The following is a 19,139-nucleotide window of genomic DNA, read 5'->3' as shown; positions in this document are numbered from 1 at the left end:
GGGGTGTAGGTAGGACAGTTAAATTGTTTTTTCAAGTCATGAACACAAACATGGTTTTGAAGGCCACAGAGATTGAACTTTGATGTACATGAAGGAAAAATGATATTCTGTGCTTTAAAAAAACATTACTATTGCTTAGAAATGTTTTCAGTACTCCCTATCATAATGCACCAGAGCCTTAGCGTGGACTGGTCCAACTGTTCTGAATGCTTCTCTCTGTAAGACAGCCAATCTGGCTCCCATTTTTGCCGTCATCCAGCTGGAAGATCTAAAACTTAATTTACTTTCTGTCAAAAATAGATAGGATACCTGATTCTCAAGGTCCTTACAAGTTTTAAAAAGATAAAGCGTGGGGTTTTTCAAGTAAGTGAAACTTAGTTATGGTGTTCATCCCTCAAACAGACATTGATGAAGTATCTTTTCTGTGTCTTTTCTGGGCTGAGTCTGGGTAGAGAGTCAATGCAGCACCCTGCTCTGAAAGCATGTAAGACCTAATAGGAGAGCAGACATGTGTACAAGCCGTGGTGAGATTTCATTTTGGTGCTATGGTGGCTATGTGGAAAAGACAAGAGCCAGTGTGAGCACTATGTTACCTGAGCTGAAGGGAGGGGAGGCCTGTCATGTGCTGTGTGAGCACTGTTATCTGAGCTGAAGGGAAGGGCAGCCTGGCGTGCATGTCTTCCCAGAAAAGCTACAGCCATGGGAAAACCACAACCATGAGGAACACAGCAGCAATCTGTGCACAGGGATTTTAAAGATGAAATGCATTCTACCTCCTAAATGCACTGATGTTAAAAGTTTTTTTCTCCTGCTGTTCTCAGTTTTCCGTCTTTCTAACCTTATTGCCCGAGGAGGTGAAAAGGCCAGGCTGCAGTCACCTATAATTTCTTAGTCCTAGAAGTAACCACTGTGTGTAGCTAGTCATGGACAGGGTGATATCTGCTTGTCTTAAAAATGCTAATCATCCTCGACAAGCAGCATCTCAAGTACCCCCTACACACTTACAAGTACCACACACACACACACACACACACACACACACACACACTGGTGCCATCTGTGAATAGCAAAATTGCACTGCTGTCTGGAGGTCTTGACTATCTGATAATTCACTGTTTATGCAAGGATCTATCTCTTTCCCATTGCCATTCCACCCAGAACTGATTGACCCTGCATGTGTAATGTCAAAGGAGTCCATGTCTCTGAGCACTTTCCTGTCCTGTTGCATATTGTGTCACTAAACCTGGGAACACAGCATTACCGTGTGGATGCACGATAGGATAATGGTTGTGCAGAGGGTGTTACGGAGAGGGACTACTGGGTATTTCTTTGTTTCAATTACGTGGGCTGGGCCAATAATGGCAAGGTTATCAGGGATCCCAATTATCCATTAATCATGATTAGTAAGCTATATTGATCTTTACCCAAGAACTATTGGTACTTTCTAATCAACTAGAAGATAAATGATAATGAATTGTGTAGTTGTCACAAAGGAAATAAAGTTACAAATAAACACATAGGGAAAATAGTCATTCTCATAAATTAGGAAAGGCTTAGAGTAACTCTGGGTGTCACCTTGCATCTATTAAATTTTCATGGGTGCTAAAACTTACGAAGTTAGGGGCCAGCAAGAAGGTTCAGTGGGAAAAGTAGGCATAACAACTAGAGTTCAACCCCTCAGAATCCACATAGTGAAAGGAAAAATCCAACCCACTCAGGTTGTTCCCTGATCTCTGCATATGTGCGCTCGCTCTCTCACTCTCTCTCTCTCTGTCGCTCTGTCTCTCTCTCTCTCTCTCTCTCTCTCTCTCTCTCTCTCTCTCTCTCTCTCTCACACACACACACACACACACACACACACACTACACACAGCTACATAAACTATTTTTTATTATAAAATCAGCAGTTCTGAGATTGAGGTAAAACTTGTGTAGATATATCCATGGATGAATCCCCTAATAGGTTATTTGATCCCAAAAAGTCATCCTGAAAACATACACACATGAGTAGTGCTAAATATAATCAGTAAATGTATGTGTGTGTGTGTGTGTGTGTGTGTGTGTGTGTGTGTGTGTAGAGAGAGAGAGAGAGAGAGAGAGAGAAACAACATATATGTGCTCTAAAGACTATATGATAATATAAATGAAGAACCTAGTAACTGTTTGTGTTTGAAGTAACTCATTTAAAGTAAATCATAAAATAAGAAAAAAGTAACCATTATCAGCATGGTCATTGCAGCACTATATATAATATTAAAATAACAGAAGTATTCTAGTGATCCAACTACAAGGATGACTAAACAAACTATATATGAATAAGAAGTAATATTATATTGAACTAAAATAATAGATATTGTCAAATTATGTGTGTGTGCTCTGTGCTTGTATAAAATTATGTAAAATGTATATGGATGTGTAAGGAATTGGTAAGAAGGGAAGGTTCACACATTAGTAAAAGACTGCATTCTTTTGGATACATTTGCTGTTGGATTACTATTGTACCTTTCTCAGATGAAAGAGTCTTTGTATCTTTAGTTGAGGAGGCTCTAGAATCAATGGAGATAGCAATTCAGGCACAGGTGTTGATTAGATGACTTTGAGCAAGCTCCAAACCTCTTTTATTCTCAATTTTCTATCTATTAAACAAAATCCAATCTACAGACATGGTAGAAACAAGTGGCATAAGCATATCAAATATCTTTAAAAGCTGTTTGTTAGTATAAATGATCATTGATGCTAGACATTATGTTGATTTCAACTACTTATATGCAAAATCAGTCTTGCTACATGAAATCAAAACAAAATAATGAATCACATCAAATTCCAAGACTGATATTCAGCTGGAAATCCAATTTTTCAAGATTTAATAAAATACCTGAATCATTACTGATTAACTTACAAATAAATGTTGAACTAATGAAGTATTCTAATTTGTAGGTTAATCTTTGTACAAAGTTTTGTTTTTTAAAAAAAATATTCTGAAGCTTGAAAGATACATTGCTTCATTTTTTAAATCCCCTGAGTCCCATTAGTACTACCTAGATATGCATGGGTGTAGGGCCAGGCATGACGAGCCTCTCAGGGGCCACATCCCTGAAGAAAAATGACACTCCCTCACCCAGTATTGGTTGACCATAGCTTCTCAGCTAGGGGTGGGATTTCATGAGCCCTTCCCCCATCCACGCTAGGACTTTGGCTGGCCTGATCTGGTCTATGTCTTGTGCATGCAGTCACAGTCATTATGAGTTTATGTGTGCAATAGCCCTGTCATGTCTGGTAAATACTATTTCACCACAGCTGTCCATTGTCCCTGGCATTTATAAAATTCTCAGACAATATAAAAACACATGACATCATAATCAAATTGATGTTTTATGCTCTGTGTCATATCCAAGTATCATTTAAGGCTTACTCCAGAATAATTCATGTTGAACCCAAATTACAAGGGAACACTAACCCTTTATCTAACTATCTAGAAGAAGGTTCCTTTTCTGGTGTATGATTCTACTTATCACTAGCATTTAATTTCTTACGTCTTTCAATATCTGTTATTTTCTTGACAGTAAGACTCATTAAATTATGCAAAGGCATTTTACATAAATGCCCCATTTTTATTTTGTTTTTCTTTTTTCTTGCAGTCATTCCCAGCACAGCACTACGACTCGTCAGCCTTCAGTGACTCTCCAACGGGCCATCTCCCTGGAAGGGTAAGAGAATAATATAATGCCTTCTCTTACAATGAAATATGTAGCACTCAACTGCAATAAGCTGTTCCTTCTCCTTTCACATCCACTTCCTTCCTTTGTTATCATCATCATCATCTTCCTCCTCCTCCTCCTCTTTCTTCCCTCTGTTTCCTTTTACTCATATCTCTTCCCTACTCTGGCAATTATTTATGAAGTCTGTGCTATGTGCCAGCCACTGTGGCAGGGGCTAAATTTAAAATTCAAATGTAAAATCGCACCTTTCCTTCATGGGACTCATTGTAAGTGACACAAATACTCATATGTGCTTGAAATACAGTATGACCATTGCAGTGTACAGGTGTGTACAAAGGATTAGTGGAGGACCCAGAATGAGTGCTTGATGGAGTCAGCATCAGAATGGTAGGGGGAAAGAAAGAGGGGGAGAGAACCTAGCTTTGTTTCAGTGTACCTCAGCCACAGATATAACTCTTGAGCTGAGGACAGATGTCTCTGTGGATACCTGTACAGCAACACAGTTTATGGATATTCCTTCAAGAGAGTAGTTCAGAAACATTGATTGTGTGCTTACTAGGTACCTGTCTGTACCTGTCTGTCTGTCTAGCTAGCTAGCTAGCTAACCAACTAACTTTTCTATTCCTCTATCTATCATATCTCGTTTTATTTCCAAAATAATCATATGAAATAATTATTTTTTTCTAAAGCTTGCTTCTCTGAAGCATTACGTCATCTTCTCATGGACACTTACTTAAAATAATTCAGCTTGTATTTGAAAACATATCGGACTCTTCAGTATAGACCTGCCCCCTATAATCTGATATGAAAAGACTTTATTGAGCTAGGGGAAACAGGTCCCATAATTCATATGCTATATTGAGGCTGTTACACATAGCAAAGACGTTCCAGGGTAAAAATTAGACAGCTAGAAAAATACTGACTTTAGACATTGTCATATAAAATCAGCAACCTCTTTTGAATGGCCTGACTGTCTCTGCACATGATTCCTTGTGGGGATGATGTTGTCTTTGGTGAAGGTGCCAGTGTGGAGATCTATTTCCCACTTGTCTTGCTTCATCTTGTTCCTATAGAGAGTTCTTGAAGCAGGGTTCAGTGTGGGACCTTTCCACGTCGTGCTCATAAACACAAAGACTAGACTTCTATGAGTGCTAAATGGTGCATCCTCCTAAAGCATTCCCACACCCCCTCTCCTCTTTTTTATTAAGAGAAGCTTATTAGCAGTTTGCCTAATAAGCATTTTGCTTTGCCTTTACCATTCTTTCCACTTGAGTTAAATGAACTCTGCTATAGACATAATCACTAATTCTAATTCTCTGATAAGATGAAGTAGCCAAAGGGGAGAATTGTATTGAACTCACCAACTTTCTGCAAAGAACAAAATACTTATCAGATCTTCAATAAGCAGTGGTTGAATACACATTTATCCCAAACGTTCTGGAATTGAAAATAATAAGCAGAACGGATTTATGTAACTTCAATAACTTGGAAGACCCACACTCAACACATAATGTCAAACATATTAATATGAAATTATTTATATAAAACGCCTCTGGGTGCTGAAATAATCTTGACACAAGTGGAGCATTTAAAAGGAAATATCTTGGTATTCAGCACACCGTAGTTTATGCTATAGTCTATGCTACGTGTGCCTAGCTGGCTGCCATCCCAAGATAACATAGCACAAAATTCTTACCACTAACCACATAGTAGAAGAGTTATTTTGTGTTTTAAATAGAACAATGAGTCTTAAGGAGGTTTACTATTAAGGCATTAAACTCCTTCGAATAGATAATCAACTGAAATTGGAAATCCAATTATTTTAAAACTTCTTTCTACTGCTATTGCAAAACTAAAGTAGCTACATAAAATAATTATTAAATGAACTGTGGTTTAAAACACTGCACAGCTACATAATTTTCACCTCAGTTTCTAGTTACATGACACAAAGTAAGCAGAGATGTTTTTCTGGTCCTGCTAATTTGATGCATGGAGACAGAAAAGCTGTCAAACTGTGCCATCTACCATAGTCCCTGCTGTTTTTAAATAATATCCAAATCATCTATAACTATACCCAATAGAGCAAGGCAGAACAATATTCCCATTACCAGTATGGACTCCAGGCTTCCAGGTCAGCTTGACAGACACAACCCATACCTTAATCTCCTCTCCCTCCTGAGACGCTATCAAAGAAAAGAAATGGAGTTTTATGGTGCCAGAGTGATAAAGTAAATGGAACAGGGCGGCTGATTTCAAAATGTCACAGAAGGCACTGGTGACTAAAGCAGAACAGAGGGACCCCAGCTTTAGATCCCGTGGAAGCAGGACCATGGACTGTGTGACCCCAGGGCCAGTCTTCACATCGTAAATAACCATTACATTCCAGTACCCGCAGTGGATGAGTGGTTCTTCTTCAGGAAGAACCAAGCCGCATGATTACAGCTTCTTCCAGGTTAACTGAGCATACATAGTGGACATAGCCTTTGCGGCGAAACTAGCGTAGCTTTCCTTTTTCCTCTTTACAATTTCATGGATGGAGGGTTCTACAGAACTTAGCAACTTAACATATGGCATTTTTTTTCTTCCTTTCTTAGAGTATTGCTCTCTTCAAATGAAAGAAAACACTTTTTGGCTTCTTTTTGACATATTTAAATTTCCAGCATCTCTACCCTAGTACTTCAAGATTCATTATTAGCTAAGGGCTACTTGAAAACCTTACTATGATACCAGTCAATAACTGAACCATCTCATAAGTGACTAGTGTACAAGTAGCATGTACAGCATGGTTATGCTGGACAAAAGGGATGGCTTGTATCCTGAGCAGATGGAGCAGGTTCCCTTACACTACTCTACATGTTGAACAGTTTAAACTTAAGAATTATTTGTTTCTGGGGTCTTCCAGTTGCTACTAAAGATCATGGTTGACGGGCTGTGGGTAACTGAAACACCAGAAAGTAAAAACCCTAACAAAGGATGCTATTCTATGTAAATGACATCTCGTAGGTTGTGTTTCTAGGGATGTCACCCACAAAAAGCAACCACAGTTGCAACAGCACCGTTTGGAAAGAACTATAGCTCAGAGACAGCAAAGCTGCTCAGCAGAACCCAGGTCAGTTAGAGACCTAGGACTCCTCCCTGAGACTGAGACACAGCCTCAGCTCCTCAGAGCCTTTCTTCACCCAATACAAAGCCTGTTTTATGTTGCCTATATGTTTTAGAGACATCCTATAAGAAGAATTTTATAATACATTAGTAATCTGCATTAGTGAAATGGCTGATATGGAAGGTGTTAGCTGCCCTTTATGAGAAGCTCTTAGGAAATGAGAAGGACATCTTTAAGAACATTATAAACTTCAATAATAACAGAGAGAACTAAGAGCAGATTCTGAGAATGGGAATAACGACATTCACACCCATCAAACACACCTTTGTGTGTACAGGGTAACATACAAAGCTATGTAGACAAGTCTTTTAAACCAAACCCCAAAATATTTTTTTCGGAAAAAGCAAGTTTGCTCACTCCTCCAGGGAAGTTATATGAGTTAATTTGCATGTTGACCTCCATAGTAAAGCCTTTCACATGAAGGGTCAATTAATGGGACAGTTTCAGGTTAGTTGACCAAACTCAACACTGTCATTAAACAACAACCAACCTTGTAACTCAGGAAGATCACCAGGCTGTACAGCAATGTATAGACTGATCTGGGCTACACAGCAATGAATGAATGAATGAATGAATGAATGAATGAAAAAATGAACAAACACACACACAGGTGGGATTCTGTTAGGAATTCTGAAGAGAAGAAACAGAGATGAGAAATAAAAAGCAGAAGAAAATATGTTCTTTAAAAGACCTCATGGACACCCTTTGCCAACTTTTATACTACTTCATTCATAAATATAAATGAAAATATAAATATAAATGAAAAGAGTTGCCAAACATTTTAACAATGCATGCAGAATGACAGGACCACGACAATAGCACATATTCAAAGAGCATCCTAAGCCAAAGAGCATCCTAAAGAAACAGTTGACTGGAGCAACAAAATAGAATTCAAAGAAACTCAGCCTAAGCAGATTTTAGCAATATGGGTAACCAGTAGAATTAACAGGAAAAATAGTCAGAAGGAATTGCCTGTGATGGGGTTGTGTCTCACAAGAGGCAGTGGGAACTAGTTTCTGAGGATGTGGGCAGAGGTTGCAAACAGAAAGAGAAGGGAAGTCACATGTATACATCTGGAAGGATTTTGCTCGTGCTGCTGAGACTTACAAGCAGCTCCGGCTGCTCAGAGCTTTTCTTTACTGGGCACATTATGTAGCCTTAAACAGTCATTTTAGAAGCACCTTAGAGGAAGAATTTTTTAAGCTATGTTTTTACATTAGTGGAATAATTAATAAGAAAGGTACTGGCTGCCCTTTCTAATAAGCTCTTACGAAATGAGGTGGGGTGGGGCATCTTTAGGAACATTATAGAAGAAATTCCCTGTGAATTAAATGTTTAGTCTACCTGGTCCCACCCAAAACTCTCTCCCAAATCACTGTCTTCGACTGCCCAACAGGAAGCCAGCCTACTCTTTCAGACTATTGAGCCTGTAGTCATATTCCCAGTGTGCTTTTTCAACAAGACAAGTTCCATTCCACGGGGATAGCCACATGCCAGATTTCAGCACAAGAGATACCCTTCTATACTCTAGGACCACTCCAAGCTCTTGATATTATGAGAGCTGAGGAGCCCCTCGTCCTCCCATGGGAGGCACAAATAAGTATCCTTCCAGAGAAAACTGTGGAAATAAGATCTTAAATGGAATTACTCTATTTACTGTCTACCTCTTACCTGGAGAGAAGCAGTTTATTTGTAGCTAAATTTGCTTCACGTATCCCAAGATACTGAGTGGCCTTGGAATCAGGTCATGATTCCATTAGGATCTATAGTTTGGGTCTGTCACTTTTCACTATGTAGGTTTGAACAGTTCTCATCTATCACACAAAGCAACAAGATGGAAGTAAATAGTGTCTTTTAGCTCTAACACAGTAGTTCTCAACCTTCCTAATGCTGTGACCCTTTAATACAGTTCCTCATGTTGTGGTGACTCCCCCAACCACAGAAATATTTTGTTGTTATTTCTAACGGCAATTTTGCTACTGTTATGAATCATGACATAAATATCTGATATGCAGGATATCTGATATGCAACCCCCAAAGGAGTTGTAACCCACAAGTTTAGAACCACCATCCAACATTTTGGAAATAAGCATATTGCTTCTAAACTTTGAAGTATATTCTGAGATGTGGAGCCCAGACTTGGCAGGGCCCATTGCTCTCTATGTCTAGGAATACCTAGCCCTCTGGGGCAGGTAGCTTCAGGCATCCCCAGCCATGTACTAGGAGAGTAGTCAGCAACAATGTTCAGCTTCTAATACAGTTTCTTCCAGTATATTTCTCTACCCAGGCCCCAAAAAGCAATGTAAGTAGTGGGTGAAGGGGGCTAACATGCTAACATGCACACGAAGGTGCAAAGGTATTCCTCAGACTTGAAGAAGAACCTTGTTCAAGTTGTTAGTTGTTGAGGTCAGTGGTTAAAAATTGCATCCATTGTTTACCTCAAAAATCACAGGCCTGGTGACACACAGCTGTAATTCCAGCACACAGAACTAAGGCAGGGAACTTTTGAGTTCTAACACAGCTTGGACTACATAGAGGGATAAAGGGCGAGAGGGGGGAGGGAGAAGTGGATGTAATCAGAAGGTTTCTCCAGCCTCACCCAGCCCGTGGTCCCGTAGCCACTTATAAAATAATCACTCAGAGGCTTAATATTATTTACAAACTGTATGGTCTATGGCAGGCCTCTTGCTAGCTAGCTCTTATATCTTAAAATAACCCATTTCTATTAATCGATGTTTTGCCATGTGTTTCATGGCTTTACCTGCATTCCATTACATGTTGCTTCTTAGGCAGCTGGCTCAAGTCTCCCTCTAGACTCCGCCTTTATTTTTCCTGTCTCTCTCCTTTCCCGCCTGCCTCTAAGCTGCCAAAGCAGCTTATTTATTAATGGGAGGTTATAACAATATACATTCAGAGCATACAGAAAGACATCCCCCAGCAGGTGAGGGATAGAAAAAGAAAAAGGGTTAGTAATTGCATAAAAACATAGAGGCACATGGGGTTAAGTAGAGAGGATTTTTGTGTATACCTACAATGCTTAACTACTACATTTAGCTAAATACCACATAGAGCTGCCAATTTCTTTAATGATTTGTTTTTAATTATGTATAGGCACATATGTCTGTGTGTGAGTATGTGCATATGAGAACAGACACCCATGAAGGCCAGAAGCAAAGGATCCCCCTGGAGCTAGAATTACAGATGATCGTGAGATGCTTCAAGTGGGTGCTAGGAACTGAATCCCAGTCCCTTGCTAGAATAACCATCCTTGTAACCACTGAGAGACACTCCCCTTTGCTTCCCTGCCTTTTCATGTTGTTATCCAGCCACACAAAGGGTGTATTTACAGAACAGATAAAACATTAAGGGAACAAGCAACAGCTATGGTTTAACATGTTTTGTAGATATTGAATTCCTCCACTGCCGTTGGTTGGTTTTTGCTCTTTTAAGGGGCCTGCCACCCAGCTCCAAAATAAATATACAAGGAGTTATTCATAATTATGAATGCCCAGCCTTACCTTGGCTTGTTTCTTGCCAGCTTTTCTTAAATTATCCCATCTATCTTTTGCCTCTGGGCTTTTCCTTTTCTATTCCTGTCTACCTTTCTTTCTTACTATGTGGCTTGCTGTGTAATTGGATGGCTGGCCTCTGATGTCCTCCTCCTTCTCTGGCTCTTTCTTCTCTTTTTCTCCCTCTATATATTCTCTCTGCCTGCCTGTCCTGCCTATCATTTCTCTTGCCTCACTACTGGCAGGCCATTCAATTCTTTTTTAAACCATCAGGTGTTTTAGACAGGCAAAGTATTACAGCTTCACAGAGCTAAACAAATGCAACATAAACAAAAGTAATACACCTTGAAATAATATTCTACAACACTCCACTACCACCACCACCCCAAAAAATATCTATTATTCTCCACTAAAGACAGACATGCCTCTGCAGTTTGAAAGCTCCAGGGAGGAGTCCTAGCCTTACTCTGGGGCCAGCACTCCTGCTAAGGATCCAAGACTGAAAGGACTTGACTCAGAGGAGAAGGGAGTCTTCAGAGGTTAAACCTAAAGCTTGTTAGGAACAGTAGAGACTTTCCTTGGGCATCTTATCAGTCTCTGGTCAAGTTTCCTTTCCATTTCTCTTTTCTCTTCCTGTTTACTGTTTCCACCTCTGCTCTTACAGTGCCATCGGCTCATTTTCCTTTGCCTGGTTTCTGTTGGCGTGTTTTTTCCCTTATTTCCTTAACCAAAGAAACATCCTTTCCTGGGCCCTGTAATCTTTCTTTCCATGTGCAGATCTGACAATACAAAAGGTGTCATCACAGGAAACTTTAAGGAGTGCCCAGAATTTATCAGTGTTGAAAAATGCTGTGACTGCACAGAGTGGGGAAATATTTAAGGGCCTTCAGCTCTCAGATGCTAAAGCTCTCAGGGGGCCTGAGTTTCTATTGCCATCTGCTGTTGAAACAGCAACTGTGAACAAATAAACATTTTTTTTTTTTTTGGTAAGACAAAGCACCCAAGTTTTATTACAAGTTGGCTAATATGGGGGCCTAAATAAGGCAGGAAAATGCAAACTGGGAATCAATATGAATTTGGATGTTTTGAGGTCAAAAACTAAATTTCATAAGAGTGTCAATACTAATAGAATTAACTCCTAATTTGATTTGTTCCCCTGGAAAGGCACTGAATTAGAAGGAGAAAAAAATGATGCCCTCACGTTATTGGCTTGTGTTTTATCCAGTGGGACCAGGAATAAAGCAAAAGTGACAGCTCAGGAGTCTAGCCACCAGGGGCTGCTGGGCTGTCTGCTCAGTGGCTTCTCAGGCCGACAGTGTCTCTGAGTTAATCAGTGGCAGTTTGTCATGAAGGCATGCCACAGAATCCACAGGAGAATTTGGCCTAAAACAGTTTTTTTTTTAGAAGAAGTTCTGTGCATAATCTGAACTAATATGATTACTTACTACCACCAGGCATATCTTCCTTGGAAGTCCCTTTTATTTTTAATAAATTGGTTTAATAAAGGCCTCAAAGTAAATTATGAATTAACTTTCTCCTCGTTATTGTGCAATTAAGTGAACCCTAAACAGTGAGCTTTGGAACATTCAACTGGAAAATTGCCCCTCTTAGCCAATATCCAGTAAACAAATAATACAGTTACATATGAGATGGACTGAGACGGCACTGGAGAACCGGTTTATACACTAATGAGTCAAAGAGGAATACAGAAAGCAACAAATTTCAAGTTTATTAGGCAAAAATAAATACAATAACCATTATTCCCTGGCAGGGTTCAGTTGTTCAAACAGTGACGTTTATCAGTCACAAGCCTCCTAATGTATCCACAGGACTAAGGTCTTCTTTGGGTTCCTACCACATCCCTCTATAAATACTGTCATTTTTATAGTATCTTTGCAGAATTAAGGCTGCTCTTACTGACTTTTGTCTGTTTATGATACTGCCAGTCAATAAATCCAGTTGGAAATAGAATACTAAAACAGCCCCACAGTGTTGGCTCTGTACTCAGTCTACCACAGAGAAGGAAATATTGATCAATTACACAAACAAATGTAAATCTAGGACTGTGCCAAACCCTATAAAAGCAGGGGAGAGGCGGGACTGTGATGCCCTGAGTACCTATACTTGTGGCAGGGGATCTGACCTCAAGGCTTTCATGGGAATGAGAAGCTAGGCAACAACTAGACCAAGACAAAGCACTGTCATTAGTTGCTGGACACTCGATTACATATTACTCAGCTGAGTACAAACTAGAGCAACGTGAATTTAGTTGTACTTTCAATTTAGAAATGTATAATAAGGAAGCTGACTCATGCTGGATTTGTCGTCTCCTCCGGAAATGCTGTCTGATGCAGACTTCTGGTTGTTTATCAGGATGGTATGCTGCAAAGATGTAATTTTCTACATCCCATCTCTGATGGGGTCCACTGCTCTACTCATTGCCCGATGCCTTTCTTGTTTGTTCTTCTACCTACGCACTGAAGCTGTCATCCTTCCTCCATTGCTGCTTCCTGCCCCTCTCTACCATTTTACTTCCTACCCTTCAGTCTCCCCGTCACTCAGTGAACTTCCTTCTCCTTTTATTTTACCACTTTTATTCCCTTTTTCCCATTCATTTATATCTTCTTTTGCTCTTTACCAAAAAGGCAATAGACTTTATTTCAGATGCTGAGGCAGGAGAATTGCTGTTAGTTTAAGTTCAGACTGGGTTACAATATGAGACTGTATTACCATCATCCCCCAACTCCCCCAAGGAAAAAAAATGGAAAAAAGGAGAAAAAGAAACTAAGTTTGTGGTTGCATAGAACATTATAATTTGCAAAGATCTTCTGGAGATTATTCCATTTGATTTCAGTAGCAAATTTTATTGCAGATTAGCAGATGGCTAATGGCTTTTCCAAGGCCATGTAGACAAGAGGAAGATCCCAAAATATAACCCAGCTTCCTGTTGAGTACCCCATAGTATCCCTTAATAATAGCCTGACCTAACAGAAATGTCACAGATATCCCAATCATGTCTTGTATTCTAAAAACAGAAGTCCTTTCTCCATCTTGTTAAACATTGGTGAAAATAGGTATTTACAAAAGTCATGGTCAGTTGGGGGGGCAGGCTTTCTGATTCTCATCCATCATGTGAAAAGTGCCATCAGTCTTATCTGACACAAATGCACTGGGCATTGCCTTTTGACCTTAGACTTAACCATATATAACACATTATTTTTATTGTATTTTTGCCTTGACTGACTATGAGGTAGAAGGAGAAACAGCTCTAGAAAGCAGGGAATGGAAGAGGATTGATGTGGGCATCATTTGTCAGCCTGAATTCAATTGCTCATCTTGAGACATCCATCTTTATATATCCAAACTAAATCTGGTGTTTTTCTCTGCATATATTGTTCATCCCTCAGAGACTCTCAAATTCCATTAGGATTTTTGTTTACTTCCCTCTTCTGGCCAATTATAAGAAAGCACATCCATATTCTCTGCCACAGGCCAGATGCTGCTTGGCTATCAAATAAAAAACCAGCAATTTTTATCTTTACTTAATCTCTCTGATGATTTTCAGAACTGGAGATGATTCCTCCACCAAAGTATATTTTTTTACAGAGTCAGCAATGTTTACTATGTCATGCTTGATAAGAGCTCTTGCTTATAATATAGTCTTACTACTTACAGAAAATTATGTAGGAGATATCCACTCAATAAGTCATTGATTTGATCAATATTCCTCTAATTCATCCATTCAACAAAACACACTTTGAATGTCTATCCTGTTTCAAACATTCTGCTGGAGATTTTGAGAAGACCATGGAGAAAATCATATCCTAAGTTCTGCCTCTGAGTAGCTTGCAATCTAATGAGGGTGACAGAATGTGACTATTGCATTTATGCAATGAAGTTTATCTCTGTAGTTTTAAGACTAAAGACAGAGAAACTGATTTCAGGAAAACTTGTAGCATTCTCCAGATACAGTTCTGGTGATTTGGAATCCTGTGGTAGCTAGACCTAACATGCCCTCTTCAAACCTAAAATACCCTCTTCAAACAAGGACAAACTGCGCTCACAGTGACTGATGTCAAGAGCTGGACCTCTTTTTCTTTCTAGGCATAAATCCACAAAATTCTCATGGAGCTATGAAAAAGAGCCATACTCTCCAGAGCCTGCTCAATTTTGCAAAGACAAATTCTCTGTGCAAGGAATGTTATGAACATTGATAGGAAATTGCATTTTTATATCCATGTTGCATGAAAATAAAATGTGCAAGTACTCCTCCTGTGTTAGTTATAGTTCATATTGCTATGCTCAATCCCTAACAAGGAGTAATGCAAAGGAAGGAGAGTTTATTCTGGTTTACATCCTGATGAGATTACTCCATTGTGGCAGGAAAGACACAGCAACAAGAGCCAGGAGCCTGCTGGTCCTACATCATTCACAGTCAGGATGCAGAGACAGACTAACACTCATGGTCAGCTAATTAGCTTTTCTTTCATAAGCATTCTGAGGCCCCAGTCCATGAAATGGTGCTGCCCACATTCAGGATAGGTCTTCTCACCTCAGTTAACTGAATCTAGATAATTCTGCACAGGCATGCCCAGCATCTTGTCTCCCAAGTGTCAAACTGACTATCAGTGTCAATCATCACATCTCCCACTATAGTACTGCACATTTAGGTTCTGTACTCCTCAAGTCCATATCCATAGTAAAAAAGTTGAGCATAAGTTTAAGACCAAGGCTTCTTGGTTTACCCATTCTTTTTGGTCCCAACAATTACAAGCTATATGACCTTGAACTGCTACTGATAATCTATAGATTAACCAATGATGTCTCCTTCATATAATTAAAGTATTTTAAATTCTTGGTACATTTCATTAGGATTTAGTTTTAATGTGTGTCTGTCTGTCTGTCTGTCTGCATGTACACATGCTCCTGGAGGCCAGAAGAGGTTACCCAATCTCCAGGAACTGGAGTTACAGGCAGTTGTGGGCCACACAATGTATGTGTTAGGAGTTAAACTCCAGCCCTATGGAGGAACAGGAAGTTTAACCACTAAATCATATTTACAGCCCCATAGGACAGATCTTAATAAGCAGTACATGCTCAGCAAAAATGAGTTTCCTTGCTTGTGTTTCTCCTGATACCTCATCTACCCCTTTTCTTTGGGATGAAATAGAAACTCTTCTCTCACCACCCTCCATATAAGGACTCAGTTAATCCAAGAACCCCAGGGAGATGGTCAGAAGAGTGGAGGCAGAACACAGCAAACACACACACACACACACACACACACACACACACACACACACACACACACACCCCAACAAGAGTACATCCATCCCTTTTAAAAAGAGATACGACATGTTCAACTGCCCTTCTGCACCCAAAGAAACAAATTTTCAATTGGTAGAGTTTCAGGAATGGTAGTAAATATGAAAACAAACGTTTGAGGATCCTCCCTCTTTATCACACAAAGGAAGTCCAGAGCCAATGCATATGCAAACTAACTTGTGAGTGTGCACATTCATTCTCTCCATATGCTTGAGGATCTCTATAACATTTTAAAAATTTATGGGAAACCTGTGCAAACTCAGCACCAAGATTTCTTGTTGGTTCCATATATAACTGATCAAAACTACCACCCAATTTAAGGCTTATTGATTTCTCCTTATTTTGTGCATCTCTCACCTCCTAGATCAGTGGTTCTCAATAAGTGGGTCAAGGCTACTGTAGTACGAATTCTAATTGGTCTTAAAAATAAAACCTGGAGTCAGGTATCAGGGTGAAAGCTGAAAGATCAGAGAAGTAGAGCAGCCAGCCACTAGGAAGACTTCTTACCAGCCAGGCGGTGGTGGCGCACACCCTTAATCCCAGCACTCAGGAGGCAGAGCCAGGTGGATCTCTGTGAGTTCAAGACCAGCCTGGTCTACAGAGCAAGATCCAAGACAGGCACCAAAGCTACAAAGAGAAACCTTATCTCAGAAAAAAAAATAGAAAGACTTCTTACCTTCACTGAATCTTCAGCCTGAAAGGGCAAAGCTCCTGTCTCCACCCTGCCTCATCACCTCCTCTCTCTGCCCAGCCTTATCACTTCCTCTCTCTGCCCAGACATATCACTTCCTGTTTCCTCCTTCCAAGTCCTGGGATTAAAGGTATATGCCACCACTGCCTGACTTCTAGTGGCTAGCTTCATACTCTGATCTCCAGGCAAGATTTATTTGTTAAAGCACAAACAAAATATCACCACAGACCCCTTTGGGGGTCAAATGACCCTATCACAGGGGTGGTCTACACCATTGGAAAACACAGATATTTACATTATGGTTCATAACAATAGTAAAATTACAGTTATGAAGTAGCAACAAAAATAATTTTATGGTTGAGAGTCACCACAACATGAGGGTCCATATTAAAGTGTAGCAGCATTAGGAAGGTTGAGAACCACTGTCCTAGACGCAAAGCTCTGGATGAGTAGTTCTTGCATCCCACCCTATCCTGTAGCCATTGAGCAACTTCCCGAGTAGACTATGTTTAACATAGTAGCATAGATTGTAAAAATTTCTTTTACTAAAGTAACTTGAAAAAATGGGAACTCGTGTTCCCTAAGTGATAAACTGTCTCCACTTCTATTCATTGTTCCTGGAGAAGATGGAAGCCAGCTCATTTTCTTTCATTTGTTATGGTACTGGGGACAGATCTGAGGTCCTTGCTCATAATAGGCATGTTCTCTGCCATTTGCCGTTGAACTGTACCTCCTGCCTAAGGCAGCACTTTTTCTATCTGTTCATAAGGTTTTTAAAGACCATGGTAAATGTATGCTGTTGTTGCTACCACTAGGACAGTCTTGGGCAAGAGCGTTGCCCTTTCTAAACCACCATCTTTTCCATCTTTAAATGCATATAGTAATGCCAAACTTACAGGGATATAAGCTCTTAGTAAATGTTAGTGATTAGAATTAAGACCAAATTCCATCGCTCTAACCAAAAAACAAGTTTATATTATATGTGGTTATGGAAATAGGAGTCAGGGCTCCCAGTGAAAAGGAGAGGGAACATTCCTCTAGTTACTCCTTTTTCACTTCCTGCCTGATCTGCTCTCATCTTCTACCTGAGAGTCAGGTGAAGTCCAATGGTCCTTCCATAAATGCATTGGAAGCTCTGGAGGTGGCTCAGTGAGTAAATACTTGCACAGTGTGAGTACCCGTGAAATACTTTGGGTATGATGGCCCATCTGTAATTCCAGTACTCAGGCAGTAGCAAAGACAGGTCTTCTAGGCAGGCTAGCTAGTCAGGGCAGCAGAATTAGTGAGTTCTGCCTCAGTATGCAAAATCGAAAGTGATCAAGGATGACATTCAATGTCAATCTCTGGCCTCTACACACTAGCACACACACACACCTGTACCTATGGACATGTGATCACATATGTATAAACACAAAAAGTAAGATAAATAAAGTAAATTAAAATACAGCAAATGTATATGGGGTTAATGAGATAGCTCAGCAGTTAAGAGCAAGTACTGTCCTAGAGAGAAGCTGAGTCCAGTTCCCAGCACCTGCTTGAGATGGCTCACAACCACCAGTAACTCCAGCTCCATGGGGTCTGAACCTTTTCATGGCCTCAGAGGGTACTGCACTCACATACATAAGCACACACAGAGACAGGTTCAAATAAAGAAAGTATTTTTAAAATGTTTTTATAGGGATTCTTTGCCTAGAGCAAGGGTAATTGTGGAGAACCAAGAGTGATTTTCAGGGGAGTAATAATAAAATGTAAGAGGTAAAGAATTCATCTTGTTGCCCAATACGGTACTGGCCTTGTGACAAACCCACTTACTTACCTAACAGAGAGAATCCCTTCCACATTGCCATCCTCAGGAAACAGGGCTTGCAAGAGTTCTAAGTTGGCCTTATATAGATGAGAACTCAGGTTGAGGAAAACGCATGGGTGTTTCTGCTGCCCATCTCCATTCTTGTTAGATCAATCTGGCTGCCCTTTCACTGTCCTCTCTGTTTTTGGTCTGCAGTACTGCAGTCTCCCTTTATGTCAACTAGCTTCTGCATTCATATACTTACACAGATATGTAAATAATGTTTGGAAATTAATTTCAAAATTATTTGTTGAGTACGTCCTTTGTATGAGGTATCTGCCAAACATTAAAGACACAAGAGTAAAGGAAAGGGATTCATATTTATTAAATGTATTTGTTTAACAACTTCATTTTTCAGGGAAATTTTGAGCTTACAGCAAAATCGGGCAGAAAATAAGAGTATATGCTCTGCCCTGGCATATGTACAGCCTCCCCAATTACCAACATATCCCACAAAAGAGACACAATTGTTACAAGTGGTGAGCCTGCATTGACAATGGTCCCTCAATCTCACCCAGTGTCTGTGGGTTATATTAGTGCTCTGTTTCAGTGTTTTCCCTTCTATGGACGTGGACTCATGTATACCAGCATGTTTATACCATCATGACATCACAGAGTACAGACAGCCTTCTGAAACTAAACTGTACTACTAACTGTAGGTTTAGCATCTACAGATTCAACTAACTTCAGATTGGAAATAAGTTTACAATCTTGTCATTATTCCATGAGCAACAGTGTAACAGCTACTTGCATGACATTTACGTGGTATTTGGTATTAAAACTAGTCTAGAGATGATTCAAAATACATAGGATTTGTATAGTTAACATTCAAATGATTTCCCCTTTTATGTAAAGAACTTTAGAATCCATAGATTTTAATATCTACA

At 39.8% G+C, this 19,139-nt stretch overlaps 1 protein-coding gene across 5 annotated transcripts in view; it reads left to right on the top strand.

The window, feature by feature from the left end:
* Positions 1-19,139, top strand: part of Dlg2 (discs large MAGUK scaffold protein 2) — an 857,262-nt gene that overhangs the window by 475,883 nt on the left and 362,240 nt on the right. For all 5 annotated transcript variants that reach the window (XM_059271442.1, XM_059271434.1, XM_059271427.1 and 2 more), the window contains one exon: positions 3,638-3,706. In XM_059271442.1, the coding sequence (XP_059127425.1) occupies positions 3,638-3,706 (69 nt within the window). The remainder of the gene's footprint in view (positions 1-3,637; positions 3,707-19,139) is intronic.

This window comes from Peromyscus eremicus, chromosome 1 (genome assembly GCF_949786415.1).
Source record: "Peromyscus eremicus chromosome 1, PerEre_H2_v1, whole genome shotgun sequence".
In the NCBI taxonomy this organism is placed as follows: Eukaryota; Metazoa; Chordata; class Mammalia; order Rodentia; family Cricetidae; genus Peromyscus; species Peromyscus eremicus.
This window is presented reverse-complemented; position numbering and strand designations above follow the sequence as displayed.